Raw genomic sequence first — 26,982 nt, 5'->3', positions numbered from 1 at the left:
AAAGAAGGGGGCGAAAGGAAAACAGAAGCAGCAGCTAGAGCAAGAGCCACAGCAGCAGCAGCAGCAGTAACGCGTTTCTTTTGATAAAAATTTTGAACTAAATCAAAACTTCATTTCACATCGGTGCCATTTCTTGCGCCAGGGCCTCAGTTGAGTTCAGTTCAGTTTTCAGTTGAGTTGAGCGAAAACTCCACCCTCGCGCAACAAAAAGCGAGACGAGGAAAAGTGCACAACATCGAAACAAGAAATGGCGGCAAAACTAGAAAATGTAGCAAGGCGAAGGCGAGGGGCGGAAAGTGTTACACTGAGAAAAAATTCGAAGTGGTAGGAGGTGTTTTCCTTTCGATTTACCTTTACCAAGTGGTATTTGTCAGGCCAAAATAAACTATTAGAAGTGAATGAACCAGTTGCATGTTATATTAAACTTAAAACTTAAAAGTATTTTAAATAGTTACATGTTAAGTGCTGCTATTTTTCCGTGTAGGGAAAAAGGGAAGGGGTTAGAGTAGGTGCAGAGGGATGCTCAAAGGATGCCTCGTCCTTTTCCTCAACGGTGTCGCATTCAGCAAACGACGATGCCGCATCGTTGTCCTGCGACTTGACTCGACAAAATTCACTGCTGGCTGTCAGTTCAATAAATCATTTGCGTTTTGACACGTCGCCCCCCTCCCCCTCCCACCACTCTCATCCACGAACGAGCTGCTGCGCCAATGAAAATCCATAAATACAAAAACAAAGCAAAAAGCAGGGCAACAAAAAAAGGAAATAGAAAAATTCAGAGACGCGAGACGGAGAAACAGCCCCAAAAGCCCGGCTTCCAGGCTCCATGTGGGATGCACATAAATTCCGAGCCGTAGGAGCGCTCTCTACGAGGACAGTTCGGCGGAGAGGAGTGTTGGAAGAGCGGAAGAGACCGACAGTCAGCCGGCAAGTCGAACACGAAAGCGTTGCCACCGCCACAGTCCATAGATCAGAGCCCACTCCCAGGATGTCTGCACCCAGATGATGACGATGATGCTGGGGATGATGATGATGTCGCCGCAAGGACGCCTCAAGACGCAGTCCCACCACTCGGAGATGCACGGGTGGTCGGGCAATATATTGCACCTGGAATGTTGTGACCAGCGAACGAACCTCTTGAAGCGCTCTTGCCACTGCCACGCCCATAAACAACAGATCCTGGCCATGTCAGCTGGCCACTTGAATGGGGGCCAAGATGCAGGCGTTGACTTGCAAGAGTTTGCATTTTGGCGGATCATTTAATTTCCCTTTTTATTTGGATGTGCATCTTTAATTTGCAGTAATTCAAGGTAATAAATAAATAAACCACTTTTTCGACATTAAGCATTAATAATTGATTTTAGCTTAATACAAATTCATACCTGTAACATACCAAATACATACCAAACCGAAAACTTTATAATACTTATATTTTATAAATAAATAAATTCGTAAATATTTGAAATCATATTTCATATTTGTTATGTTAAAATTTAAATCCAGATTATTTAAAAGGATTGTAGCACTCAAATAAAGTTAAATATAATAATTATTTACTAACGCTGATGTCATTGTAATGCCTTTAAAATTAAGTTTTCCAATAACATAAAATAAATGCTTGATTTGCTAAACTTTGGTGCGTCGATTGATATTAATAGACAATAAGATTAAAATCTAATCTCTACCATGTCTCTACAGTATTGTGTGAGTATTAAAAAAACGTGCAATGCTAACCTTCAGACAATAATAGTTCTCGAGATTTTGATGTTCATAGTTACGGCGGACGGACAGTCCGCTTGTGGATTTATAACAGTGTCTAAATGTGTACTGAGGGAACTTTCTAACCACTCAGCGCCATTACCTGCCCTTATTTTAACTATAGCCAAAATTAATGTTGCTATGACTGTGTGAGGTCAAAAACAGAAATTAATCAATTTCAGTTCCACTTCATTTTAGCTAAATTACTCGAAAAACAAATTTTTGGTACAATAACCAAGTTTTAATGTCTTACTATAACCATTTGGGTATTATACATGTAAATCAACCATTTTCTTACTAACTGTATGGATAGTTACCAAAAGAAAACCTAAATACATGTATAATTTACTATGAAACAAGAAAGGAAAGCTAACTTCGGACGGAGCCGAAGTTGATATACCCTTGCAGAATATTCTGTAAATTATATTCTTCAAAATTATTCATATGATGCATTCTTAATACTCATAAAAAGTCGGTAGGTCGGATTGATTGGCCAAAAATAAAACCAATAGAAAATCCCAACTTCCTAACTTTGCAAACACCAAAGTTATGGCATTTCCGATCAATCAGTTATATGGCGGCTATAGGATATAGTCGTCCGATCCCTATGAAATTTGGTAGGTCGGATAAATTGGTCAAAAATAAAACTCATAGAAAATCCAAACTTCCTAACTTTAAAAACATCAACGTTATGGCTTTTCCGATCGTTCAGTTATATGGCAGCTATATGATATAGTTGCCCGATCCGGCTCGTTCCGACTTATATACTACCTGCAATAGAAAGACAACTTTTGGGAAAGTTTCAAGCAGATAGCTTTAAAACTGAGGGACTAGTTTGCGTAGAAACGGACGGACGGACGGACAGACGGACAGACGGACATGGCTAGATCGACTCTCCTGGTGATGCTGATCAAGAATATATATACTTTATAGGGTCGGAAATGTCTCCTTCACTGCGTTGCAAACTTTTGACTGAAATTATAATACCCTCTGCAAGGGTATAAAAATATGCCACAACAAAGTACTTGGACACGATCCGTATAAAATAAATTCTTTTTCTAATTTATTCGTCAAAACAGTACATAATTAAACAGCAAAGTAACAGAGTTAGAAGAGTTGGTTCTTCAAATTAAAAAACCTTCTCTGGTATTTATGTTTTCTTTAGACTCCATTAACCACCTCGCAGCTGAACAATCGAGTCAAATATTAGATTTCGTTGTATGTATATCCTAAGGGTGCTATTAAAAATAATGGTGAATTTTAAATAATAATTAAAAAGGTTAGCTGTCGAAATTAAAATCGAAACAGCCAAATAATGGCGAGTACGTCGTTCAATACCTGTCGTTCCGACAACAAATACCACCTTTACAATTGAAGACCAACGAGATAACTTTAAGACTAAAAAATAAAATCAAAATATCAAGGAACTTTTTTTAAATCAAATTTTAAAATGAATGGCCATTACTAAGACTTGATTACTATAAAGTTCCATTCACAAATTCATAAATTATAATACCCTACAAGGGAATAGATATGTTTCATATAACTTTTATAGCTGAACTCATTTTCTCTAACCTTGAGGTACCGAAAAAAAAGGTGAACCACATTTATACGGCGTCAAGCATTTGTTGAAGTACAGCGAAAAAGTTTGTGTTATAAATCAAACCCTTTGGGACATTTATGATCGTAAAGTTGAAAGTAACGAAATAACATTATATTCCAGGCATGAAGATGAACAAAAGCAGTTAATGCGTCGCCGCCATAAATTCATTCGAGCCGAGAGAAGCCGGTTCGAGTCGAGTTCCCTTATCGCATCCTTAACATTAAAGGAAGCCAGGAATTGGCATCTGCAGCCCCAATAATCATTCATAAAGCGTTCGTTCCTTCTTGTATTTTTCCGTTGTTAAAATAAATGATTTAATGAAAATATTGAGGTCGCTGAGGAAACACAGAGCAAGTGAATTACAAAAATGATTTAAGGGTGGGTGGTCGTTGTAAATTATTCGATTAATTACGGACTGTAAAATCGGTACATATTTTTTGATTTCCCTGCAATTTTCCTTAAAGTCGTTCAACATTATTTTCGAATAGTGTGTAGTTGTTTGGGACCACTTTTTCTTTCAAATAATCAATATTGACAAGAACAGAACTAAAAAAAAAATGTAAAACATTTTTAAAGTAATGCCGAATCTACCAAACTTTCTTTCAATTATAACAGAAGAGCAATCAACTTAAATAAAATATTTAACGTCTGCCGTATGCGAAAATATGGGGATCTTCTAAGCCAGCAAACAAACAAACAGCGGAACAAGCAAACAGAATGAAATGCGCCAAGCGACAATTTCTAATTACAAATTCACCACAACATTTAACCGTTTTTTCGGACACACACATACACATACACATAACACCTTCCCAACCGAGGATAATTTTCATACTAAAACACACCTTTCGGACGAAAGCAAACAAAGAGGTTAAAGGAAAAATGTGTGAAAAAGTCCTACATGCGTTGCTCGACTAGAATATTAGCAGTAAGTAACAAAGTAATATTCTGGAAAAATATATTTTTCTTACATTTATGCAGGATCTGAACAGTAAATGCAGAATTTACATGTTAAAATAAAAAATAGTTAAGAATAAAACACAATACAAATTTAAAAGAAGAATTTTAAACGATTTCAGTTTCTATACCATACTTTTTTGTTTAATAATTATAAATATAACACTTGCCTTCCACTAACCAACAATTCAGGAAATCGTTCTTATAAACTCATATCAATCATAAAAAGAAAATTAAATATTATTGAGACTTGTCACGTTCCGAAAGTTATGTATAAAAAAAGGGCAGTGAACAGTATTATATTATTGGAAGGCGCATATGAATTCCAAAAAATCATTATTTATTTTTAAATCCATACCCCTGTATACCATTTACACCCTGCAATTACCCGGGAATTCTAAAAAAGCTCAGCTTGCAACATTTTATGCTGATCCCTGTCAGGCAACAAAACACACATAATCTGCAAAAAGGAAAACAACTGAGAGGGGCTGAATGGGAGCAAAGAAAAGTGGCAGAGAACTAGGGAAGGATGAACAAACAAAATATTTATGTCTCCAACCCACCCAACTTGCAACACGCTGCCGGGCGATAAAGGATGCGGGGTCAAAGGAGCGGATGGGCGGATGGGGCGTGGCGGAGATCCTGGTGGGTTTTTCCCTCGCTGTATGCAAAGTGCAGGCAACAAACATCAACCAATAATGCAGACGCGATTATGTCCAACCAGGAGCAAAAATAGTTACGGTTGCCAGAAGGACAACTCCGGCTCCGAATGTGAAGTTGACGCCAGAAAAGCAGGACACTCGCATACGGACACACAAATCGTTGAGGGAGCCGCACTCACACAAAGAGCCAAAAAATTAAAAACAAACAAAACACAGGAGAACGACAAATGGCAAGTGGGGAAAAAAGAAGGACCCCAACAAAAAAAGAAATCTGGGAGGGAGCTGCAAAAAAACGAAAGTGTTGCACAATGGGCGTTGCTTCAAGTCTCCTGCACAGTCGCACACACACACTCGCACTCACACTCAGAGGGGGCATTCACATTCACCAACTCTATTCTCTGATTTATGTCACTGACGAACACTGCGCAGTAGGTACACTGCCAGAAATACATCAAACCGAGTTTAAATTGTTACTTTTAATCAAAACCTCAAATCAAAATTAGAAAATATTTTTTTACCTAATCCAATATTCTAGGGTTATGCTATCGTTTTAGTGGTGTTTATTCTTTTTTAGAAAAGAAAAACTTTGAACAAACCAGAAGACAACGAAAAGTTACGATGACGACAGCGACGACGACAACGACCACATCGAGGGTTCAACTCGCTAGAGCAACAGAAAAGGCAAGGACGAAGAGGATGCGCAGGAAGGAGCAACGATGATGCCACTGACGAGCTGCTGGAGGAGAAGCCGGAGGCAGGCCACCTCGCAGGAGGAGCTTCCTCCTCCGCCATTCGCCTGCCACCGAGTGTCCTGTCTGGGTGCATCTGTGTGTGCACTTGGATTTCCTTTGTTTCCCGGCTGCCATTTCGTTCACTCGCTCGACAGCCAGTCAGCGGCGTCAGCGCCAAGTCTTCGCTGCTTGTGCTCCTGCTCCGCTGTTGTTGTTTGGCCTGCGTCGAAGGACATTTCGCAGGCGCTGTGTGCGAGAGGTCCTTCTAACAAAATTTAATACTTATTGTGCTTCGCCTGGCGCTCGCTTTGTTGCCTGCCTGCATAAAGAAAGGCAAACAGAATTTATGTTGTGACATTTTAAATTGCGCAATTTTTATGAAATCCTTTGCTGCGCCTCCCCAGCACATCCTTGCGATGTGTACGACAACAACACTTGACTGCAACAGAAATTCTCCACCAATTCGATGCGAATTTTTGTGTGCAGCACTCAAAAAACAGAAAGAAAAAATAGTACGGTCCGGGGAGGAGTCCTGTTCCAAGTACGAGGTCCTGCGCGAAGCCGCTGTCAGCCAGGCGTTTTATTTATTTTTATGTTTAGACTCGACCAGCGTCCGAGAAAACCGAAAATGACCGAGCCATCGCCCAACGAGACGACCAGAGAAAAGCAGAAAGCCCCACCATGATTTACGATGATGATGTGTCCTGGAACGCGCGCGCATCTCCACCGAAGGACTCTGCACTACACAACACAGCCCGGGAAGCTGCAAGATGTCCTGCCCCCGGAGTCCTCCGATTGCCAACCCTGGCTGTGGCAGCTTTACATATTTGGGCACAAGGAATTCCGACAGCAGAACCTCTGGAATGCATTTGTTTGTTTGGATTTCGAATACGACTCTGGAGTTCACCAACTTGAACTACGGGTTTTCCCCTATCTTCTCCGCTCGGAACGCAGTATTTCGAAAATTATTTAACTGAAACAAAGCTTTCTTTCGGTTTTTAACAAAGAAAATGGGCATCATAAGCTTTGAATATTTATGTAAATCAGTTTTTCTATTGACTTTGCCCTGATTTAAAGAAGAAGCGCCGAGTGAATGGAATTGGATCGTTCTTTAAAAGTATTAATCGAAAATTATTCTCAAATTCGGTTGTTTGACAGAAATTCATTTGATTTCTCAAATTAGGTTTTCATCTATAATTTGCATTAATTCCGAGTTATCAAGATCAAGTTCAAGATCTATTAAAAAGAAAAATATATTTTTAGTGAAGAATGTTCTGTTCTTTTATTCTAAAAATTATTTATTATTAATTCAGAATTCAAATCCTAATTGAGAGATTAAGATTTAGACATGCGTTTCCTTATTCTTTCCAAGGGCTGCTAAACTTGACATCAGGGAAAATTGACGAGAAGGGAACTACAAAACAATCAGTTAGTTAATTTATTAAATAGTTATTTAAATTCACTTACGTAATCCTTAGATATCTATGTCTACTTTGAAGCTTGCAGGCTCTCAATCTGGTAACCACAGCTCACTGATCCGAGGCCAATATGTACCCGCACAAAGCATCCCACTACAGTCTGCTCGAAAATGGGTTTGTCCAGAAAACTCTCCAGTTCGTTTCGGGCCAGCACCGCCTGGCTCAACTGCTCCCTGGTGGTCACCCGATGTCAATCGATTCTTGGCCAACTGACATCGATCAAAGATACTCTGATGCCGCTCGAATTCGCAGAGGTTCTTCAGACGTGTCCGGTCCTCGGCAACGCCCATAATGTTTCCATTAAACTGCTCAACTTTTGACTTCTTCGCAGGGACCTCACAGATTTCATTATCTTCCAAATCTTTCACGTTTTCCACTACCCAATTCCTGATTCTTTTTGAGCTAGTGGCCATTTCCGAAAACTTCGAGAATACGTCAAAAATGGCAAAAACTGAAGAGAGATATCAAAGTGAGACCAGACCATCTCAAGAAGGAATATCTTACATGCTTTCGAATATACCAAATTATTGTAATTAGTTACAACCTGAAACTAAGTCCAGTAGCAATGTTCGTCCTCTCCGTATTCCACTTAGGGCGCCGTTGAAGTGTAGTGAGGTACTCCTGATGCCATCTCTTCCAAAAGCCTTGTGGCATTGCTTGTACATTCTGCCAGTAATCCAGTCGGTTAACTGCTATGTGGCCAAGATCGCCCTCGGGAACTGATGTATAAGGGCGTCCAATCAGCAGGTGTGCGGGTGACAAGTAGGAAACCTCAATGTCTGAAGTAGCGAAGAGTGGGCGTGAATTGACGACAGACTCAATTTGAGCCAGAAAATGTGAGGATGTCAAATGTGAGGAATCTCCTGACCACATCCCCTTGGTGATTGTACTAAGAACAGCTGCTCACAAGCTTTCCCGTAAAATACACATCCTTCCTCAAAACGCAAGCGTTTCGCGGTTCCAGGCAGCTGTTAATCAGCTTGTTAACCTCAACATGATCCTAAACGCCCCTGAAGATATTGACGACGCGACTGAGCTTTTTGTCCAAAATATCGACATCGCTGCTGAATCCTCAACCTGTAGGCAAGGTCATGCCCTTTTAAAACTTGAGGTTCTGGAACTGGTGAGGTTGAAGAGCCTTGCGTCGCAGATTCATGCGGTCGACAGATCCAGCTGCTACGTAATGCTGATCCTACAAAAGCATATGGATTTAGCAATCTGGAAAGCAGCTAGAGTTATAAAAAGGCAGCCCCCTCGCAGAATACCTATTAAGCGTACTGATAAAACTTTGTGCAGATCGTACTCCAAAATTTCTCTTGCTTTTACTGACGAACTGGAAAATCGCTTTCAGCCATTTAACTTTGCGAAGCGTGATGACGTTGAAAACACACTGAAATTTCTTAATGCTGCCTCCCCAGAAGCAGAGCCTATTCGTCATATAAGTCCGCAAGAAGTCTGTCACTAAATAAAGCTATAGGATTTGGATTTGAAGGTATTGACAGCAGGGTTCCCAAGGCACTTCCCAAAAAGGGTTTACTGTTATTAGTCCTCCTGTTCAACTCCATGTTACATATCCAGCACTTCCCCACACAATGGAAATGCGCTGTGATATCAATGATACCGAAGCCAGGTAAGCCGGAGAACCTTGTTGCGTCGTACCGACCAATAAGCTTGCTGCCCAAATTCCCTAAAATATTCGAGAGAATATTTCTTAGCAGAATGATGGCAGTAAGAAGGGTTCAGGATGCAATTCGAGACCACCAGTTCGCCTTCAGGAATCACCATAGAACCCCGGAGCAAGTGCACCGAGTTACTCATCATATTTTGGATGCCTTCGAGAATAGGCAGTACAGCTCGGCTATCTTCTTGGACGTAAAGGAAGCTTTCGATAGAGTGTGGCACGATGGCTTGCTATTTAAGCTGAAGACTCTCTTGCCAACTGCGCATATCTGCTGGATAGAAGCTTTATGGTTGAAGTGAGAGGCGAAAGATCATCTATCCGATGCATTCGAGCTGGCGTACCACAAGGTTGTGTTTTGGGTCCTGTGCTGTACACCCTTTACACCTCTGACTTGCCAAATCCCAGAGACCCGGGTACCCTCATCTGAGCCTCAGAAACAAAATTCTGATCTACAAAACAATAGTAGTGCCTTCCATGACATATTGCATGCAAATATGGGGTACGGTGTCCGACTCAAACATCATGCGAGTATAAAGGCTGCAAAACCGAGCACTGCGAACCATTGTAAATGCGGATATAACAAAAGACCTTCACATCGTCACCGTGAGGGAACAAATCAATCGTCACTCAAGTCGCTATAATGCACGGATTCGAGCCCACTCGAACAACCTAGCTTCTTCATTGGCAACCCCGATGATCAGAAGAAGGTTAAAGAGAAGGCATCAAGCAGATCTATAGGAGGATAGGAGGGCGGCAAAGATCGAGAGTCCTTCCACCAAAAACTTCTGTTAATTTTATAGTCGAAAACATATTGATATTTATCGCTGCTGTTACGTTTTTCACTGTTATGATTGTTACTTTTTCTAGTCCCTACGTTTTATAGCCATTTAATTGGCTGATTAACATATAAATAAAATATCTGTTATTTAAAAAAAAAAAAGAACTTACATAAATGTAGACATTTAGCCGTGCAAATACTTTTAAGCGTCTTACCTGAGGTAGTGTCCTGTAGCACAGTCGGATTATGAATAAGCCTCCGTTGAATATATGTCGTCCGGGTTTATTTGTTTTTTTCGGGTCATAACGTTTATTTCAAGGCACACTCTTTGAGAAAAATTTGTACTTAAATTAAGTTCCAAGTTCAAGATCTATTAAAAAGAAAAATATATTTTTTGTGAAGAATGTTCTGTTCTTTTATTCTAAAAATTATTTATTATTAATTCAGAATTAAATGCCTAATTGAGAGATTAAGATTTAGAGATGCGTTTCCTTATCCTTTCCAAGGGCTGCTAAACTTGACATTAGGGAAAATTGACGAGAAGGGAACTACAACACTATCAGTTAGTTAATTTATTAAATAGTTATTTAAATTCACTTACGTAGTCCTGAGATATCTATGTCAACTTTGAAGTTGTGCAGGGAATACAGATCTAATTCCGGAACATCTTGCATCTCGGCTCTCTCGTTGGGTGATTTTGGGGGCTCTGGTTTCTGAGCAAGCTCCTGCAAATCCGCAGTTTCGCCTGCCACTTGACAGCGACTTACGACCGCACTTTTCTTATATTTGCGCCGCATACACTGCTCTGGGTCGAGTTCCTCCGATTTCGAGGTCCGTTCCGGCAGGGATTGCTTGGAGCAGGAAGGTGCCATTAAATCTAATCGGTGAACGGTGGGCACATGGGCATCGCGAGGTGAACTGGGGACTTGGACGCGGTGCCTCAGACTACCCATCCTCTCAGTTTGCACCAGCCTTTCCACATCCGCCTCGGGGAACGAATACTCGGCGGCCCTTTCGATGTCCATCTGCTTCTTGGCGATATGCAGAAGGGTTGGCTTCTCCTGCGGGATCACTGTGCTCCACCGAAAGAACTCCTCGTCGGTAACCGGATGGTTGGACACCACGTCCATGCGGGAATAGCGTTTTTCGGTCCCATATTTATAGCCCAAGATGAGATTGCTCCTTTTGCTGCCTAGTTGGTAGCTGTATCTGCCCTGATGCAGGCTCTCGATCTGGTACACAAAGTTCACCGATCCCAGGCAAATATTTACCCGCACAAAGCATCCCACTACAGTCTGCTCGAAATTGGGTTTGTCCAGAAAAGTCTCCAGTTGGTTTCGGGTCAGCACCGCCTGGCTCAACTGCTCCCTGGTGGTCACCCGAGGCAGTTCCTCAGGTTCTGCCTGCGGGTTTACCCGGGGTATGATCTCTCTGCCACTGCCACTGCTGGGCACGGAATCATCGGAGTACTGGTCCGTGGTTCTCAGCTTATTTTCTTTTGGCTGCGGTACAGGGCAGTTCATTCCGTTATCCATCTGTCCCACACAGTCCTCGAAATCATTGACCCTCTGGTTTCCAGACCGCTGGTGATCCAAGTTCTGCCGCCTGATCTGCGAATCCTCTTTCGTTCCCGAGTCCTCCTCCTGCTGAGATGTCAATCGATTCTGGGCCAGCTGGCATCGTATGTTAGACTTGCGCTCCAGGTCCTCCCGCCTTAGACATCGATCGAGTTCGCAGAGGTTCTTCAGACGTATCCGGTCCTTGGCATTCCCCATAATGTTCCCATTAAACTGCTCGACTTCTGGCTCCTTTGCAGGGACCTCACAGGATTCATCTTCCAAGTCCTCCACGTTTGCCACAACCCATTTCCTGAATCTTTTTGAGCTAGTGGACATTTCCAAAAACTTCAATAATACTTCAAAAACTAAAAAAAAATTACAAAAATTAAATAAAATTAAAGATGTTACATAAATTTAGACATTTTGCCGTGAAAATACTTTTACCTGGGGTAGTGTCCTGTAGCACAGTCGGATTAAGAATAAGCCTCCGTTGAATATATGACGTCCACGTTTATTTTAGTTTTTTTTCGGAGCATTACGTTTATTTCAAGGCACACTCTTTGAGAAAAATTTGTACTTAAATGAAGTTTGCTTGCTCCCGGAAATTTGTTAACTCCAATTAAACCACAACATCATACGCTTTTAACGTTTGCATAACTGCAATATAATTATTAATTATAATTATTAATTATTAAATTTATTAATTCTGAACTCGAGCATCTGTTTTTAATCACTATTTTAAATACGAAAAAAATGTCTCATCATAAAAGGAAGCTCGCAGTTAAAATTTTATTATGAATGTTTCAGTTTTTATGTTTGATGGGTATAAATATTATGTATTTATTATTATTTAATAATGAATTTTACAGATTATGTTAGGTAAGAATGAAAATGCATCACTAAAACTATTAAACTAAAACAATTTTATATAAATATATATGTAGTGGTTCAAAAAAATTGTTTATTTAAATTGAATCACTTCATCAGCGTTTAACATAGTTGCAAATTTGTTAAATATTTTTCAGATTATTCTGCATTGCAATTGATTAAATTTTCTATCGACAACAATTCATATAAGTGAGGAAAGTGGTGGGACTCTCATAATTGTGATTACTTTTGCTATGACATTTTTTGGCAATTGCAGCTTTGCTCCTGTTGTGGTTTCCCTTGTTTTTGCACTTCCTTGTTAATAAAAATTTACGATTATTGTTTTCACATTTTTCATGTTTGTCAATATTAAAAACATTATTTTTCACACGAATTGGCGTCAATGGATGGATACGCACACATCGCGATCAACGTTCGACAGACGAAGGATGTGTCTCCGAAATTTTATTGAAATTCGCTGATGGAATCCAGCCCAAAAAAGGCGCAAAAGCGCGAGAAAAACACTCGAATTGCAATGGGAAATCGCATTCAATCGGTCGCCAGCAGCATACACCACTCATAACTCAGTTCGGTGCGGCGCCAGGACATTGCCGAGCCAGGGACACGGACATGGACACAAATCCATTGGACGATGGGCATCGACGTTGGCATTCCCATTGTTGTAGCGCTGGAGGATTCGGGACAATTGTCAGGCAATAAATCGATGTGTGTAGGGCTGTAAATTTTTGGCGGATGGCCGATGAAAAAGTGCATATTATGCAATTCGACAATACGCCAAACATGTCGACCTACGCACAGCCACCCGAACACCACCCCGCCAACCGCCCCCCGCCCCCGACCCATGGCAATGCAGCGGAAACGGAAACGCGCACACAAGTTCTTCTCTTCTCTCTTCTTCATCTTCGGCCTGCAACAGCGCTTTGCATATCAATGAAAATGCATAAATTTTTATTCGCCCTCAATTTCGCTGGCGTTTTTTCTTCTGCGCGGTGCACTCGTTGCATCCTTGCCCATTGCCCAATCCTGTCGTCCATCAAGGGGCATAAATCAGTTTGGAGGTAGCGTCCGAGAGCGGCGAAAAAAAGATTTCCAAACACGCGTAGCACCGGAAGCTACTGAAAAAATTGGAGCCCCATCCCAGGCAGATCACTTCTTTGGGGAAGCCCCAGTGACGAAACGTAATCCTTGTCGAAAAGCTGCACCAGAGCAAAAACACTGAAAATCCATAAAAATGCATCATAATTTCCCGGACACTCGTGCAACTGGAACTGGATCACCATCGGCAGCAACATCATTGTGTGTAACATCCAAATGGCCAGCAGAGCAATAGTGAACGGCGGAAAAAGGGGTAGAGTCAGTCGAACTAGACCCCCAGCGAGTTGTGAAAAATATTCAGTAGGGCTACTCCACAAGCAGCTTAGAAATTTTCGCATAATTGTAAATGAATTTTCATGTCCTTATTATTAGTCAGTTTTGCCAGTTTTTCACAAATTGGTTTATCTCAAAAGCGTTTAAAAAGTTTTCTATTTTAAATATAGTTAAAATTGAATTTTATTGAGTTTATTTTCTGAAAAGTCTCTAAATTAGGGCATTTTAAATTACTTTTAAAGTCATTAAAAAATATGTTTTTAGGAAAATCTTCTGAAATTAAATTTTTGTTCGAATTTATTAAGGTTTTAATAAACATATAAAGAAATATTACTTTTTAGAGATAAAAACCCATTTGAAGGTTCTCTTTTTGGGCACCATATTTTTTAGTGTTTCTTATTCTCAAATGGATAATGATAATATAATAATTTTAAGGAATTCAAGCTATAATTTTTAAATATAAATTCTAGTTTATAGATCTAATTGGTTTCTTGAATAAAAATCTTGAGCGACCCTGCCGGGCATCATTTTCATGCAAGTCTCCCAACCTTCGCTGCTTTTTAAGCCCAGTCGCAGGCTGCACTGAATCCGAAAAGGGCGCATCAAAATCAACGCGTGACCAATCGGGAAAAGGGAAGGGGAATCGGAATCGGATGAAGGGAGTGCAAGCTGCAAGGGGAACTACCCGTTCCACAATGCGTTAATAGATTTGCAGTGCCTCCGAACCTGTACAGCTCCCCGTTCCCAAACCATCCAGCCGATTGCATATTATCACAGGATACTCGGTCATTTCGGCGGTGGCCCTTCGTTGTTCTTTTACTTGGACAAAAAGCGGCCGTAAATTTTACTTCATTCATGCAGACACTCCACCTAACTCCCACAAAGGAAACATGGAACGGACAGCCAGCCTGTGCACAATTTTGAGTGCACTCGATGCGATACGTTGGCGGCCTGTCCACATGTCATCCTTGCATTTATTTATTGAATTACGACTCTGAGCCGCCAAAAAGGTAAAAACCGAGAAGAAAGGCGAGGATTGTAAATAAAAAACGGCGAAAAATGATTGAGAACTCTTTGAGGTTGGGTCCTTTCCATTGAGAAATGATATATAAAAGGTCAAATTTCCTTAACTGGAATTCTTTATAAACAGACCTATATTCAAATTAGTTATATTGACAATAGACAATATAAATTTATTATTATTTTTTTTAATTAAAATTTTTTTTTGAGGCAGATACCCAGTTGGAAAGGCGACTATTTAACCTTACAGAAGACTTTAATGTAAAAAGTAATGATAAATAGCGGAACAATGGACACATACCGAATTTAGGACACGCTTTTGTTTTTACATATTTTTATTACCATATAAAATTTAAAAAATAACAATTGGTTGTGCATAAAAGCCCTTCTATAAGTTTCGAATCCCCTTCTCTAAAAATCAAGACGTAAGCTTCCCCTCTGCGGATCTCAATTCGGTCCACGTGTTGTTTGTCTTTTGCGTCTTGCAAAGTCAACACGGCGAGCAGATGAAAGAACAGCAGCTGAATTCTTGAGATTTTACACAACTGGCAAATATTTAAGCCTGGCAAACAGCGGCGCCGTCTTTTTAATTGTTTCTAATTTCTACTGTTGACATGGCGGTGTCGGAGGTGGTCCTCACCCAAGACATCTGTCCTAGGAAGTCGTTTCTAGGCCGCCGACATCCCCTTCTCTGCGCTATCACTTGTTGACACACACCCACCTATGGAGATGCGTTCCAGTTAACCGAAATCTTTTCATATTGTTGACTTTGGGTGCCACACATTTTTGAGCGGAGATCAACATTTTAATTAACGAGGAGTATGAGAGTGGACTCAGGGATCTTTAAAGACGCCGCCAGTTAAAAATGTACAGTTAACTGGCTTGGCTGCGAAGTTTGTTTTAAGAATTTGGTTTAGTTTGTATTAGGATTTCTTTATAATTAACTGATGATGTATAATAATGTGGGGCGTTGTTCTACTGTTTGAGATATACTTTGAGCTGTAAGGAGGTATTCTCTTTGATCTTACGCATGGCTTTCGTTTAAATGATTAATATTTAAGAATGGTCTGATTGATATAAATTAATAATGTATTAAAGATTTCATATTGCTCCACAATAGTATTTTTAAGGAAACTTTAAAAATGTGTTATCACATATTTAATATTAAAGGCTTTTACGATTTTAAAGGTTGTTTGCCATTTAAACAACCGTCACTAAAAACGGTACTTAATGGTTCAACTAGCATCACGTTTGGGTATTAACTTTAACGTTTAATCATTTAAAGCTGGCAAGCAAACTGACGAATATGTTCCAAAATATAATTTATTTTTGTGAGCTTCGAACGGCTCTGCGCTAATTCACACAGTTGGTCACAACTGGGTGGCTAGATAAGATCCCCAAATCGATTTATGGCTGAGCTCCGTTGGCCGTTGCCAGAATCATCAGTGTCAGTTCGGTGGTCAGATCGGAAGCTTCAAAAAATAAAAAATTAAACAATGGATCAGTCCCGCATTCTGAGGACTACAAATGTTGTGCTTTTACTCACTGCCTATCAGATGCATTGGTTTGAGAAGAAGTCGCAGAGGTTCCGATTCTCCCTACCCGGAGTGGTCTACATCTTTGTGCTCGGCTGCATTTACGCTGCGTGCTTTTCCCGACATTTTGATCCGTCCTCATCTCTACTGAACGTTCTGAACGATGTTTCACCATTTCTTTTTGGATTGACCAGGATGCAACTGTTGCTGGGAGCAAAAGCATTCGCCTATGCCGTCTACTCCTCTGCGAAGTCTGTGCGTGCAGTCAACTCCTTGGTGGAATCACTTGCCTCCAGAGACCGCGGATTTGGGAAAAATGAGGCAATAGCCTACCTTTTACTAGGCTCAACTTTTTGCATTCTCTTCGGTTTTGTGCTCTACATTTCATATGAAATGAAGTTCGAGCTGCCTCCGTTGCAAGATGCGATGGTCGGAATGGCCCTATTTCTTCCTCATCTAATTTTAGCTGGATCTGTGAGATTATACGTAGTGTTGGCTTTTTTAAGTCGCGGACAGTTGAAGCAGCTTAAGGAAGATGTGGAGCAGGAGTTAAGAGCTAATTTAAACGAAGGCGAACCGAATATCGCCTCCACTTCTTTCACTATTTCCACAAAAAACTCAAGTTTGGAAAATTTGGAGAGTCTAAAAAGAAAGTTGGAGATTCTGGGAGCCAGTTTTCGTAACTTTTTCCAGTCATTGCAGCACTCTTTGATATTCTATTTTGCCCTGAATGGAAACTGCCTTCTCGGAGGGATATATTCCTTAACCTACTACTGGAATACCTGGCACGTTATCTTCGAGCATCGCAAGCGACGAATCTTCTACGCGGCAAATGCATCCATATATGCCTGTATTGCCAGTGATTACATCTGCCTAATGTTTGTTCTGTTTATGATGGAGAAAGAGGTAAAATACAAAATTACAATTCTTTATTATTTTAAAATAAAAGCTTTATCTTGCCTATTTTCCAGCGTATGGGTTTCATTAAGTGTCTAAATAACTTCCTGGCCCAGCGTACTTCTCTGTCGAAGAAAATAAGACCACTTGCCAAAGACATAAAGGGGATTATTAAAAGAACTTTTGATCTCAAATTTTACTCGCTCATTCGTTTTGATCTTAGTTACGTCAGCATGGTAAGTTTTTACCATATATCTAAAATAAATCTTTTCAAAGTGTATATTACAGATAACATTCGTTCAATTACTGATCATTTCTTTGATTGTGATTTGCCATTACCTGAATGATGCAATTCTTTTGGTGAGAGAAGAGTTAAGCAGCAAAGACGATGAGTAACTTAAGACAATATTCACATAATTTGGTTTATACATTTTAATTGTCTTAAAATCAATGATGTGGTCTATATATTAGCTTTACTCGGTCTGACTTTCCGCTCCGGTAAGAACTTCATATTAATTACCAACGTATGCAAACTTAATCCATAAATTTATCCGTTTGCCAGAGCCAAACAGGACGGAGCAACAAATCACGATTATGTTGCTAATAAAATGGTTCCCCAATCAAAGTAAAATGTGTGCGTTTTCTCTAGAGATGAACCAACTAGTGGAAAATCTCGTTTGCTAAATAAGTTGTGGTGAAATTGAAGCAATTGCTTATAAACATTTTGTATTGTTTTAACAAATTTCAATACCTCTTACTTGATGCATTTTAAGTTTTAATCACTCTAGCGTTTTTTCCTAATAATAATTCAGTTGTTTAAAGAATAATAAATTCTTAGTAGTAGTTTTGAGTTTCTTATACTCATCTCCAATATTTCCTAAAATACTCTGTCAGACTACGAGACCATTTTGCCTACGGGTTTTTTCATAAACTTTTCGCCCATGCAAAATTTTCCACTGTGGGATAACAACACACAGAATGGCGGCAAATGAACATAATTCGTGTTAGGAAATCTACATAATATTTACTGAGATGCCAGCACCCACCCATCCAGCCCATCCAACCCACTCACATCCTCAAATCCTCACCTCCTGGGCGGTGCACAGGCCATGGCCATGCGTGCAAGTCTGTGGAGATGCTGATGAGCAGATAAATTCATTAGGCAAACCCATGTAATTGTTCCACCAGGGCGACGACGACGCCGGGTCAAAAAGAGACCGGGGCGGGGCGTAAGGATGTGGCGGACACTTGGCTCAGCTGGCAGAGCAAGCGGCAAAGGCAGGCCAGACGACCGCAGATCTTAAGTTTTCCCCCGGAGGATGGAGTTGGGAGTCACGTAGTCGGAGTTGCCTGGCGAAGCCTTACTAAATACAAATTAAACAAATCCATAAATAATGTTTAATAATATTAACAAGGATATTAGCAGAGACTACAAGCATACACTCACCCACTTGGGGAGCTGCAGATGCGCTCTTATTGCATCCAGTCGTAGTTGTTGCTGCTGTGGGAGCCCTGACTCCAAGTGCATTCCACTGGGCGTGGTCGTCGTGGTTTATGGACATGTCGCCTCTGCCACCTGGCTGTTTGCCCTCGCAGGTACATGGGTGTTTACACGGCCAGGATTTATCAATCCCATTTAGCTTCTGGGCTGCTAGACTTTCCGGCTTCGATTAGACCAAAGTATGACACCAAAAGGGTTAGATTATTTACACAACATGACTAATTACCATATAATACTTCATTTGTAACCCACTCCGAAATCTATTTTAAATTCTGGGTAATCCGAAATGGTATATATACCAGAAATCTGTTTTTATTAGATAACGTAGGAAAAATATCTATTCTTAAAGTTAATAGTATAAATGAGGACTTCAAACATAAATCGTTAATTTGTTGATCTCTTCAGAGCTTTCAATCGCTGCTGCTTTTTTTTTGCGATCTGCTCCTCGACGCGTAAAAGTTGCAAAAGTAAATATTTCTGTCGAGACTGTTTCTTTTTGGCACTGTAAGAATTGTCCTCAGCGCTATGTCCTTTTTTTGGTGCAAGGGGAATAAGTTTTGGAGGATTTCTTGCAGGAGTTTTTGTAGAAGATTCTGAAGAAGTTTGTGGTGATCGTCGTTTTGAGATATGTTTTTTTGGATACTTCGACGAAGATGCTTGTGTGTGCGAAGAGTATCTTTTTAATTTTTTTGCTCTCGATGACGTTTTGTTTTTTTTCCCCGTTCGCCTAGAGCTCGTGCCTCTGGTATCGGAATCTGAGGAAGATGATGCATCGTCGGAGCTTTCGGTAGTGGATTCATAGCTGGATGACTCGGAGGAGTCACTGCTATCAGGACGTTGTCGCTTCGGTTCAGGACGAGTGCTGACACTGGAACGCGTATGCGGGCTGCGAGATGGAGTGCGGGGTCCACGAATAGAGAACCTAGGAGGACTCGGCGAGCGCTGGCGTTTGAGGGAGTGCAAATGTGACGATGAAGCCGTCGTTGTTGTGCGGATAGTTGATCGGTTATGTCTAGCACATCGGGGTGGTGATCCCTCAGGAGAGCTGCTACTCGATGGCGACTCTTGCAAGGTGGACGTTGAACTGCTGCTCAGTCGACTTTCCCACGCTATCGGTCTTGGCTTCGAGGGCATCGCAGTGTTGCGAACTGACCGTTTCAGCGCTACCGATTGCTGATAGTTCTTCTGCATCATCAAAAGCTCAATGAATGTCGGCGTGGGCAGCAGAGGAAGTCGCTCCTGCACCTCCGGCTGATCCTTTGAGTAGTAGGGATCGGTGTCCATGTCGTTTAAGCCCAATGCTGATGCAGCCGGGCTCCGAGGCCGTCTTACCATTTTCTCGGCCTGATTTAGTTGATGGGTGTCCGCACAGGGTGTCATAAAAGCAGGCCATCCTATGTATTTGGTTTGAAAACAATTAATATTTGGATCAGTTTTTTATTTATTATATTGCTCTAATTTTTATAGGAATAAAGATGGTCATTTTGACCAAAAACTGTTTAGAAAGACTTACCTCGTGGAATCAACGCGGGAGCTACTGGCAGAAACTTCTTTTCAAACATCACATAGTTGCCCTTATTGTTCGGCTCCGGATGGCGGAATCGACAGTTGTTACCCCAAGAGCAGGCGTTGCGAATGTGAAAACGACAGATTGGCATACCGTTGACCTCTTTTTTTGATACATCTGTTGGGACATTGTCATCTTCGCCAGATACTTCGCCGTCTTCCAGATCCGCCGACTCATCATGCTCCGCTCCCGAAGTGTTATCTTCGGATAACTCTCCAGACTCTAATAGCTTGCACATTTCGTTGTTGGACAATGTGTCTTTGTCTTTGGGTTTCATCTTCTGATGGCTTATTGAGATTTGGCTGCCCTCAATTTTTTGAAAATCATTATCTTCACCAGTTACTTCGCCATCTTCCAAATCGATGGCTCTCTGTCCAATTGGAATCTGTTCTTGCGGACTTTCCAAAAAGGTCGTTTTCTTAAGTTCATTTATATTTTTCTTGGGTCTTTCGATATCTAACTGTTGAAAGATTAAATTGTCGCTGGCCTCTTTTAAAACTTTCAAATCAGTATCCTTGTCAGCAGATTGATCCAGATTATTTTTAACTTCCAAATCAGTCTCTTTAGATAGCTGACCAGACTCATTGAATTTACCTATCTTGTTTTTCAGCAATGTGTCAATATTTGGTTCTTTTTCAACGGTTTTCTCAAATTCTTCAAATTTATTTCTGAGATGTTCAACACCATTTTGATGAGGGACTGGCAAACCATTGTCCGCTAGTTTTAGCGAATTGCGTGGGACGGTATCAATATTTTCCAAATCGTTGTCCGAATTAGTTTTGCTACACTTTCTCTTAGCATTGCTTTTCTTAAATTCTTTATGGTTCTGTATAGGATTATCCATATTTTTTTGATAATACATTTCTTTATGAGAATCAGTTGTTTTTAGGGTACCCCGATTACTTATTTCAGTCTCATCTACTGCAAACATGGAATCTATTTCCTCTGGGTTAATCATTGTGGAACAAAATATATCATTAAGATCAGCTTCTTGATCTAGAGTGGCATCATGATTTTCTAATTGGAAAGAGCCGAATCGTTTGACAGATTCTTCATTGCGAAGCGACTTAGCATTAACCGTTGTAATCGTCCTGTTTTTTGTTAAGACTTCAGTAGTATCCTTTTGTTTATCAAAAGAGAGAGCACAATCCGTCCCTTCCAAACTTTCTTTTGTCACAGAATAAATGGTTTGATCTTCTAAAGATTTAATGTTAGAAAAGTTCTTGTTTCAAGAAATCAACGCTTACCGAAGTCCGTCAAGCCATGCAGAGTATAATCGAACGGTTTGTATAAAAAACTGTTGTTTGCTTCTTCTTTAGATGATGTACATTCTTCAGTTGAAATATTTGTTGATGAAACATTTATAGCATCTTTTAGGTCGTCTTTCATGGAATATGTTGTGGTACCATATATTATTAATTTGTTTACTTAAGCTAATTATATCTCACCCAATTCTGTCTGTCCAAGGTCAAGACACGTGCTCTCCGATTCTGTGATGGGTGGCAGCATCTTATCGTTTTCATTTGGCTCTGACATCGTTACCTCAAATATATTTCTAAGGCGTGCAAACACAATAATACAAATTTAAACACCTAGAATACTCTGGTTTTGCGTTTCAATTACGTACCTTCCAATTCTTATTTTGGTATTCCTTATATTGAGTACGTCTTCACTTATCTGGTATATCAACCGATCGCACACAAAATTTAATAATAAACTGGCAAATCTTATTTTATTGACATAAAAGACAAAAGTCACATTTTTTGTTGGCATCGAAGCTCGATAGCACCTTCAGAGAGTTGCCACTATTAAAACCGACTCACACTTAAACAAGTTTCCTATCGTTATCGGAGTTTTACTAAATTCGACGTTCAAATCTGTAATTTTGGCAGTGCACGAAAAGTGGCAACACATATCGATATCGGAGTTAATTACCAAACTCGTATATGGTCTAAAAAAAAGCAACTGTTCTTTGTTTTAATTTGAAATAAGGTCATAATAAGTTAAATAACAATTTTACAAACAGATCTTGATTGCAAATGACAAAATAAACAAGAAAGGAAGAAAATTTCTGCAAGCCGAAAGCGTAAAAGCGTAATTCTGATATAGTAAATAATTAATATATCTCGAAATAATATTTTGATAAACATAAAAATAAATTTGTTTTAAATTTTTATTTAAAAAAATTCTTTTTTATTTTTTCATGGGAGCTATATGATATTTCTGCCCCGGATTGTTAGCCCTATCGCATCACTTCATCCTGTCAGAACAACAGCATCAACTTCTTTGTTGATTCGATTAAAAACGACTATCCTAAAATAATATAAAAGGAATATACAAAAACATATTTAGTCCGAAGCGACAATGGACGTTGTCAATCAATCGCGATCTGTTCAAAAATGCATATCCCCTATGCTAAAAATCAAAAATCTCTTACAATGAAATAATAATATGTACATTGTACATTTGTGTTGAATCGCACGTTGGCCGGGATACAAATTAGACACAGACAATCACCTCAGCCCCTGGCCAAACGCTTGGAGCAACAGCATCAATTTCCACAAAATTGCGCCACTAAATTACCATAACGGTGAGGGGACCGGCACCACCCCGCGCAAGGAAAAACCCAGCCCACTCGAAAACCCCCAAAACTAACGTAACCATATTGGGGCAACTCGAGAAACCAAAGAAAAAGGCGACAAGTGAGAGACGAGACGCAGAAGAGACACAGAGTTTGAGTTCGAGAGACAAATGCCGAAGCCGCAAACAAAGAAAACAGCGCGAAAAACGCAAGCATCAGCGCAATGCGGCAATGGAGTTACCTGGTGGCAGGTAAATGGGGGGGTGGCTGGGAGGTGGTTGTCCCACAGGACTTGTAAATAGCAACATGGCAAACAAGTTAAAAAGTTTTCCTCTTGTTCTTTGGTATTTCTTTATGCCCGGGTCGCGGCCCAAACATAATCGTTTCTCATTTCAATGCTGTTCCCAGATGACTCTAAAGTCCGCCCCAAAATACACTAAGAACATTTAAAAATCTCAGACAACTAACTTTTAAAGCAGTGAAGAGGAAACGAATCTGGAGATCTAAGGTTCATTAAACATAATTTTTTAAAAAATTTACCAATACCTCTTTTTTGAAAATTAAGATCTTGATTACGAAATATATTTCTTATCCATATTCAAAATATAACAAACAGTCAAACTGCGTTTTTTGTTCTAAATATTTAAATTTGTATTAAAATTTGTTCTGATCTGGTAAAAAAAAAATTTTTTTTTTATTTTATGTATATCTAATAAAAATTTGATTTAGAGTATTATCGCCTTTACTTGAAAGCTAACCATAGCTTCTTTGAAATTAATTTGTGATCAAGAATTTAGATCCCTATAAGGTTTTTTAGTTTGAGAGTACCTATTTCCCCGAGTGCATTGCCTTCTGGTGTCCGTCGCTCACCTTTTCGGCGGCCCCCGGTCCGCAATTTAGTTTTGAGCGTAATTTCTTTTAATAGCGCCAGCCGAAGATAAAATTCCGCTGAAGTAGAACCCCAAGCCCGAACCTCGCGAAGATGTCCCTTCCTGACACTGACATTGTTGTCTTCTCGCGCCCAGTGGCACTCCCTCCCGCTCTCCCCGCTCCCTCAACTACATCGCGGGTCAAAGGGGCGGCCTGTTTGCTGGCGGATATCGCAAGTAAATTGCTTAATTTTGGCCATGTCCCGAGGTCGGGGGTTAGGCGTCTCTTCGGTTTGTTTTATTGGTGGCAAGGTAAGGGCTTTTTGGTGGGGGAAAGGGCGCTTCAGAGAGCCTCCCCTAAGGCCGCTCAGGTTGACGTTTTCTGGGCCATGACGATTTCATTTGCATTTTATGATAATTGAACTTCATAAATATGTCACGGCAGCATCTTAAAAGTGCCAGAGGTAAGTACACACACTCCGAAACAAAACATCCGGTTCCTTTTCCGGTGGAGGTCTCTTCCCATTCTGGGTGCCATGTGCTTCATAATTATTTTGAAGTGTCGCCATTAATTTGAAATACTTATGGTCGTGTGGGGCTGGACCATAAACTGCTGAACAAAAGTGGATAACGACGGTTGCAATTTAAATATGTTAAATACATTTTATACACAGGGTACGACAGGGTCGTTAAGAGGTTATACTTAGTGTTGGTGGTGGTTATGTGGTGCAGGAGGACCTTCACTATGAGGGACCTAACACTATGTTGAAGTGCTGGGGATAGTAAAAGGTTGGTATTTCTTGTTTTTTTTCAAAAATATTCGTTTCTGCTTTTAGGATCATTTGTAGCGAAACCATCAATAATATATCTATCCAAAAGTTTGGAGTGTTTTAAGTATGCTGACAAAAGTCTAGGTTTCACCTACGTAAACATCCTCTAAATTTCCTTTAGGGAGTCCTTCAACCAACCTCCTTGCTGAGATTCGTCGACAATAACTCACCTAGTCAGCAAGTTAACTTGTTCACCCTTCCGGAGCTGAAAGAAAAAATGAACATTTAACGCCTCATTAGAATCAGGACATCGAGCCATCGTCGACGCATCCATCTCAGGGTTGGGACCACGCAACTACACAACAGGACGGAGGCAATGAATAAACTCCGGCATAAACAGGATATATGGCCGCAAAATCCCAGCAGCGCCTTGCAGCAGCGGCAATGAATATTAATGAGATGTCATCAGTCTTTCGTCAAATTAAAACGCACAGCGCCAACGGGGCAGAACGGTGAGCCAGGATTACTCGGAGACGGAGATGGAGAGTCTGACAGGAGCAGACACATCTTCTTGGGTGTTGTGCGCGCACATCCTGCGGTAACTTTTCTAATTGTTGCCAGCACAACGCGAATAAATCAGCAGCCGGCACGAAGGGCAACTACAACTAGCTGAGGGCCTTGAGGAATTTCGGCAATTTGTTTTCCACTAGTTGAGTCGAGTATTTCGGAAACGGGGTGGCAGGATGGGTGGGGCGCCACTTAACCCTTTTGGGCAATGCGTCGTCGGCAGTCACCGTCACCGTCATCGTCACACGTCAGCGCACTATCATCAGCTTGTTTACACGCATAATTATGTGTGCCGGATTCCGGGAAATGCTTCAGTCTCGCCTACAGCAGGCTCATCCCCCACCCACTCCCCCCTCCCCTGCCACCCCTCGTCCTGTTATCCTTGCGGCTTTTGGGGGCCGACGATTTAATGCCTCGTGACAGATTTCTCACTTGAACTTAAGATGACGGGCAGCGTCACAACTTGATGCTGATAATATGCTAATGAGGTTTGTTTATTTGATTTATATTCCCCTTGTCATGGCTGCGAAGAGAAGGTGTCGAAGCCGCTGGGCCAACAGTAAGGTCAGGTCCTCGAGGTTCACTCAAATCAGAGTCAAGTGGAAGTTAATCGCCTGTCGGAGAGGCTTTCGCAGCTCGATTGTACAAATTTGAATGAATTGATAGCGGGTAATGATCTTGGGTGCCTATTGAGTTAAATAAAACCGAGTCCGATTAGGAAGTAGCTGTATAGTTGATTAATGGTTAAAAATAAGGTATGCTTAACAAAGGACCAGCAAATGAAGCTCATTGACTTGCTTACATAAATGAACCTGTTACATCAAAAATTAATTTATTTTGGTTTATTTTATGTTAGTTGTCAAATCATTATTTGCGTTTCAACTAAAAAAATTGGGGAAAAAAAATATAATTAATTATAATTAGTAGATTATATATATAATTATTATTTGAATTGTTATGATATTTTGATCCAATTGCACACGGATCGGTCATGTAGCTCAAATCGAAAAGAAGGGAAATAAAATTACAGCATACCCTTTTCATACCCTTGCACAGTATCTTTATTCTAAATAACTTTAAAGTCATTAGTAAATCGTAAGAGATATTAAATGAATAATTAATAATAAAACTTCGGCAATCGAAGTTGGCTTCTTTTCCTGTTAAACTTAAAATATTATGTCTACTTGGATAATATGTCAGATTATATATGGGTATGTAAAATTTAGATGGATTCATTCTTTAATTGGTGTTATTTATATACACTTCGCATAACAAAATGAATGATCAGTATTGTCTTAGTCGCTCTCCATGCTTAAACAAAAGGTCCACAATCGCATCTAATAGGCTATTTTCCTTACGGCAATCGGGATAAATCGAATTAGAGCACAAGTGACGGCGAATACTACCAGATTGGCTCGGACCTCCTCCTTGGAACGGTCCTCTATTTTAGTCGGCTCAATAGACAGTGTCCGAAACATGTTGGCTGAAACAATACACAGTCTTTTAGTTGTAATCTTTCACTGTTTAACGTACTTACATAGCTATAACAATTTGTAACTGAATGACTTTCTGGATAAATAACTTGTGGCTTACTCGCCTTGAACGATTTGGGAATGTACTGGGTACCAAAATCAAGGTAATGACAAGCTTTAAAAACCTTGAAAGATAAATCAAGGATAGAATGATATTTTTGGTTAAATACTTAGCTAAGAAGTCAAACGTAAATAACTGGTATTTACCAAAACTATTTTATTTTGGTCCTGAACCATGTTTTTAAGGTTTTCATTCAAGATCAATTTCTTATTTGTATTGTAAAGTTTTTTTTAAACGTATCCCGATTTTAATGCGTTCTATTATTTTTTTTCTGCCAATCTTGGATATTATTAAACGGACTGGCCCAAATTGGCCCGATTTGGATATTTTGAAGTTTAACTGTAGTTAAACCTTGAAACTTAATACTTGTAATTTACTTATATTCTTTTATTTTACTTTTAAGATAACTTTAACAAATTATTAAAGTTCTAGATTATTTCTTTTTTAAACTGTTTACTTGAGTATAAAATTTGTTTTTAAATACCCTTGCCTAGGGTATTTAAATTTAGCTGAGAAGTTTTTAACGCAGTTATGGAATCTACAAACTATATAAACCCTAAATATGTTAAATTATATGTTTTTGTATTTATAGCTGTTTTTTCAATATAATGGTTTAATC

General features: G+C 40.0%; 4 protein-coding genes across 4 annotated transcripts; 1 reads left to right on the top strand and 3 right to left on the bottom strand.

The window, feature by feature from the left end:
• Nucleotides 1-10,081: 10,081 nt before the first annotated feature.
• On the bottom strand, nt 10,082-11,750 carry LOC108047267 (RNA polymerase-associated protein Rtf1). The gene is made up of 3 exons (XM_017127376.1): nt 11,652-11,750; nt 10,250-11,572; nt 10,082-10,196 (listed from the first exon to the last, which is right to left on the bottom strand). The coding sequence occupies exons 2-3, from the start codon at nt 11,541-11,543 to the stop codon at nt 10,141-10,143; spliced, it is 1,350 nt and encodes a 449-aa protein (XP_016982865.1). The 5' UTR covers nt 11,544-11,572; nt 11,652-11,750; the 3' UTR covers nt 10,082-10,140.
• Nucleotides 11,751-15,948: 4,198 nt separating this feature from the next.
• On the top strand, nt 15,949-17,340 carry LOC108047270. The gene is made up of 3 exons (XM_017127378.1): nt 15,949-16,924; nt 16,990-17,151; nt 17,204-17,340. The coding sequence occupies exons 1-3, from the start codon at nt 15,980-15,982 to the stop codon at nt 17,309-17,311; spliced, it is 1,215 nt and encodes a 404-aa protein (XP_016982867.1). The 5' UTR covers nt 15,949-15,979; the 3' UTR covers nt 17,312-17,340.
• Nucleotides 17,341-18,800: 1,460 nt separating this feature from the next.
• On the bottom strand, nt 18,801-21,712 carry LOC108047260. Its single transcript, XM_017127370.1, has 5 exons — nt 21,611-21,712; nt 21,432-21,538; nt 21,231-21,365; nt 19,930-21,180; nt 18,801-19,810 (listed from the first exon to the last, which is right to left on the bottom strand). Exons 2-5 carry the CDS (start codon nt 21,517-21,519, stop codon nt 18,801-18,803), a joined length of 2,484 nt encoding a protein of 827 aa, XP_016982859.1. The 5' UTR covers nt 21,520-21,538; nt 21,611-21,712.
• Nucleotides 21,713-25,991: 4,279 nt separating this feature from the next.
• Nucleotides 25,992-26,424, bottom strand: LOC108047277. Its single transcript, XM_017127385.1, has 2 exons — nt 26,308-26,424; nt 25,992-26,253 (listed from the first exon to the last, which is right to left on the bottom strand). Exon 2 carries the CDS (start codon nt 26,246-26,248, stop codon nt 26,108-26,110), a length of 141 nt encoding a protein of 46 aa, XP_016982874.1. The 5' UTR covers nt 26,249-26,253; nt 26,308-26,424; the 3' UTR covers nt 25,992-26,107.
• Nucleotides 26,425-26,982: the final 558 nt, after the last annotated feature.

Source organism: Drosophila rhopaloa, unplaced genomic scaffold (genome assembly GCF_018152115.1).
Source record: "Drosophila rhopaloa isolate 14029-0021.01 unplaced genomic scaffold, ASM1815211v1 contig_2, whole genome shotgun sequence".
NCBI classification, from domain to species: domain Eukaryota; kingdom Metazoa; phylum Arthropoda; class Insecta; order Diptera; family Drosophilidae; genus Drosophila; species Drosophila rhopaloa.
The sequence above is the reverse complement of the archived record's forward strand: the minus strand, read 5'-3'. Positions and strand labels throughout refer to the sequence as shown.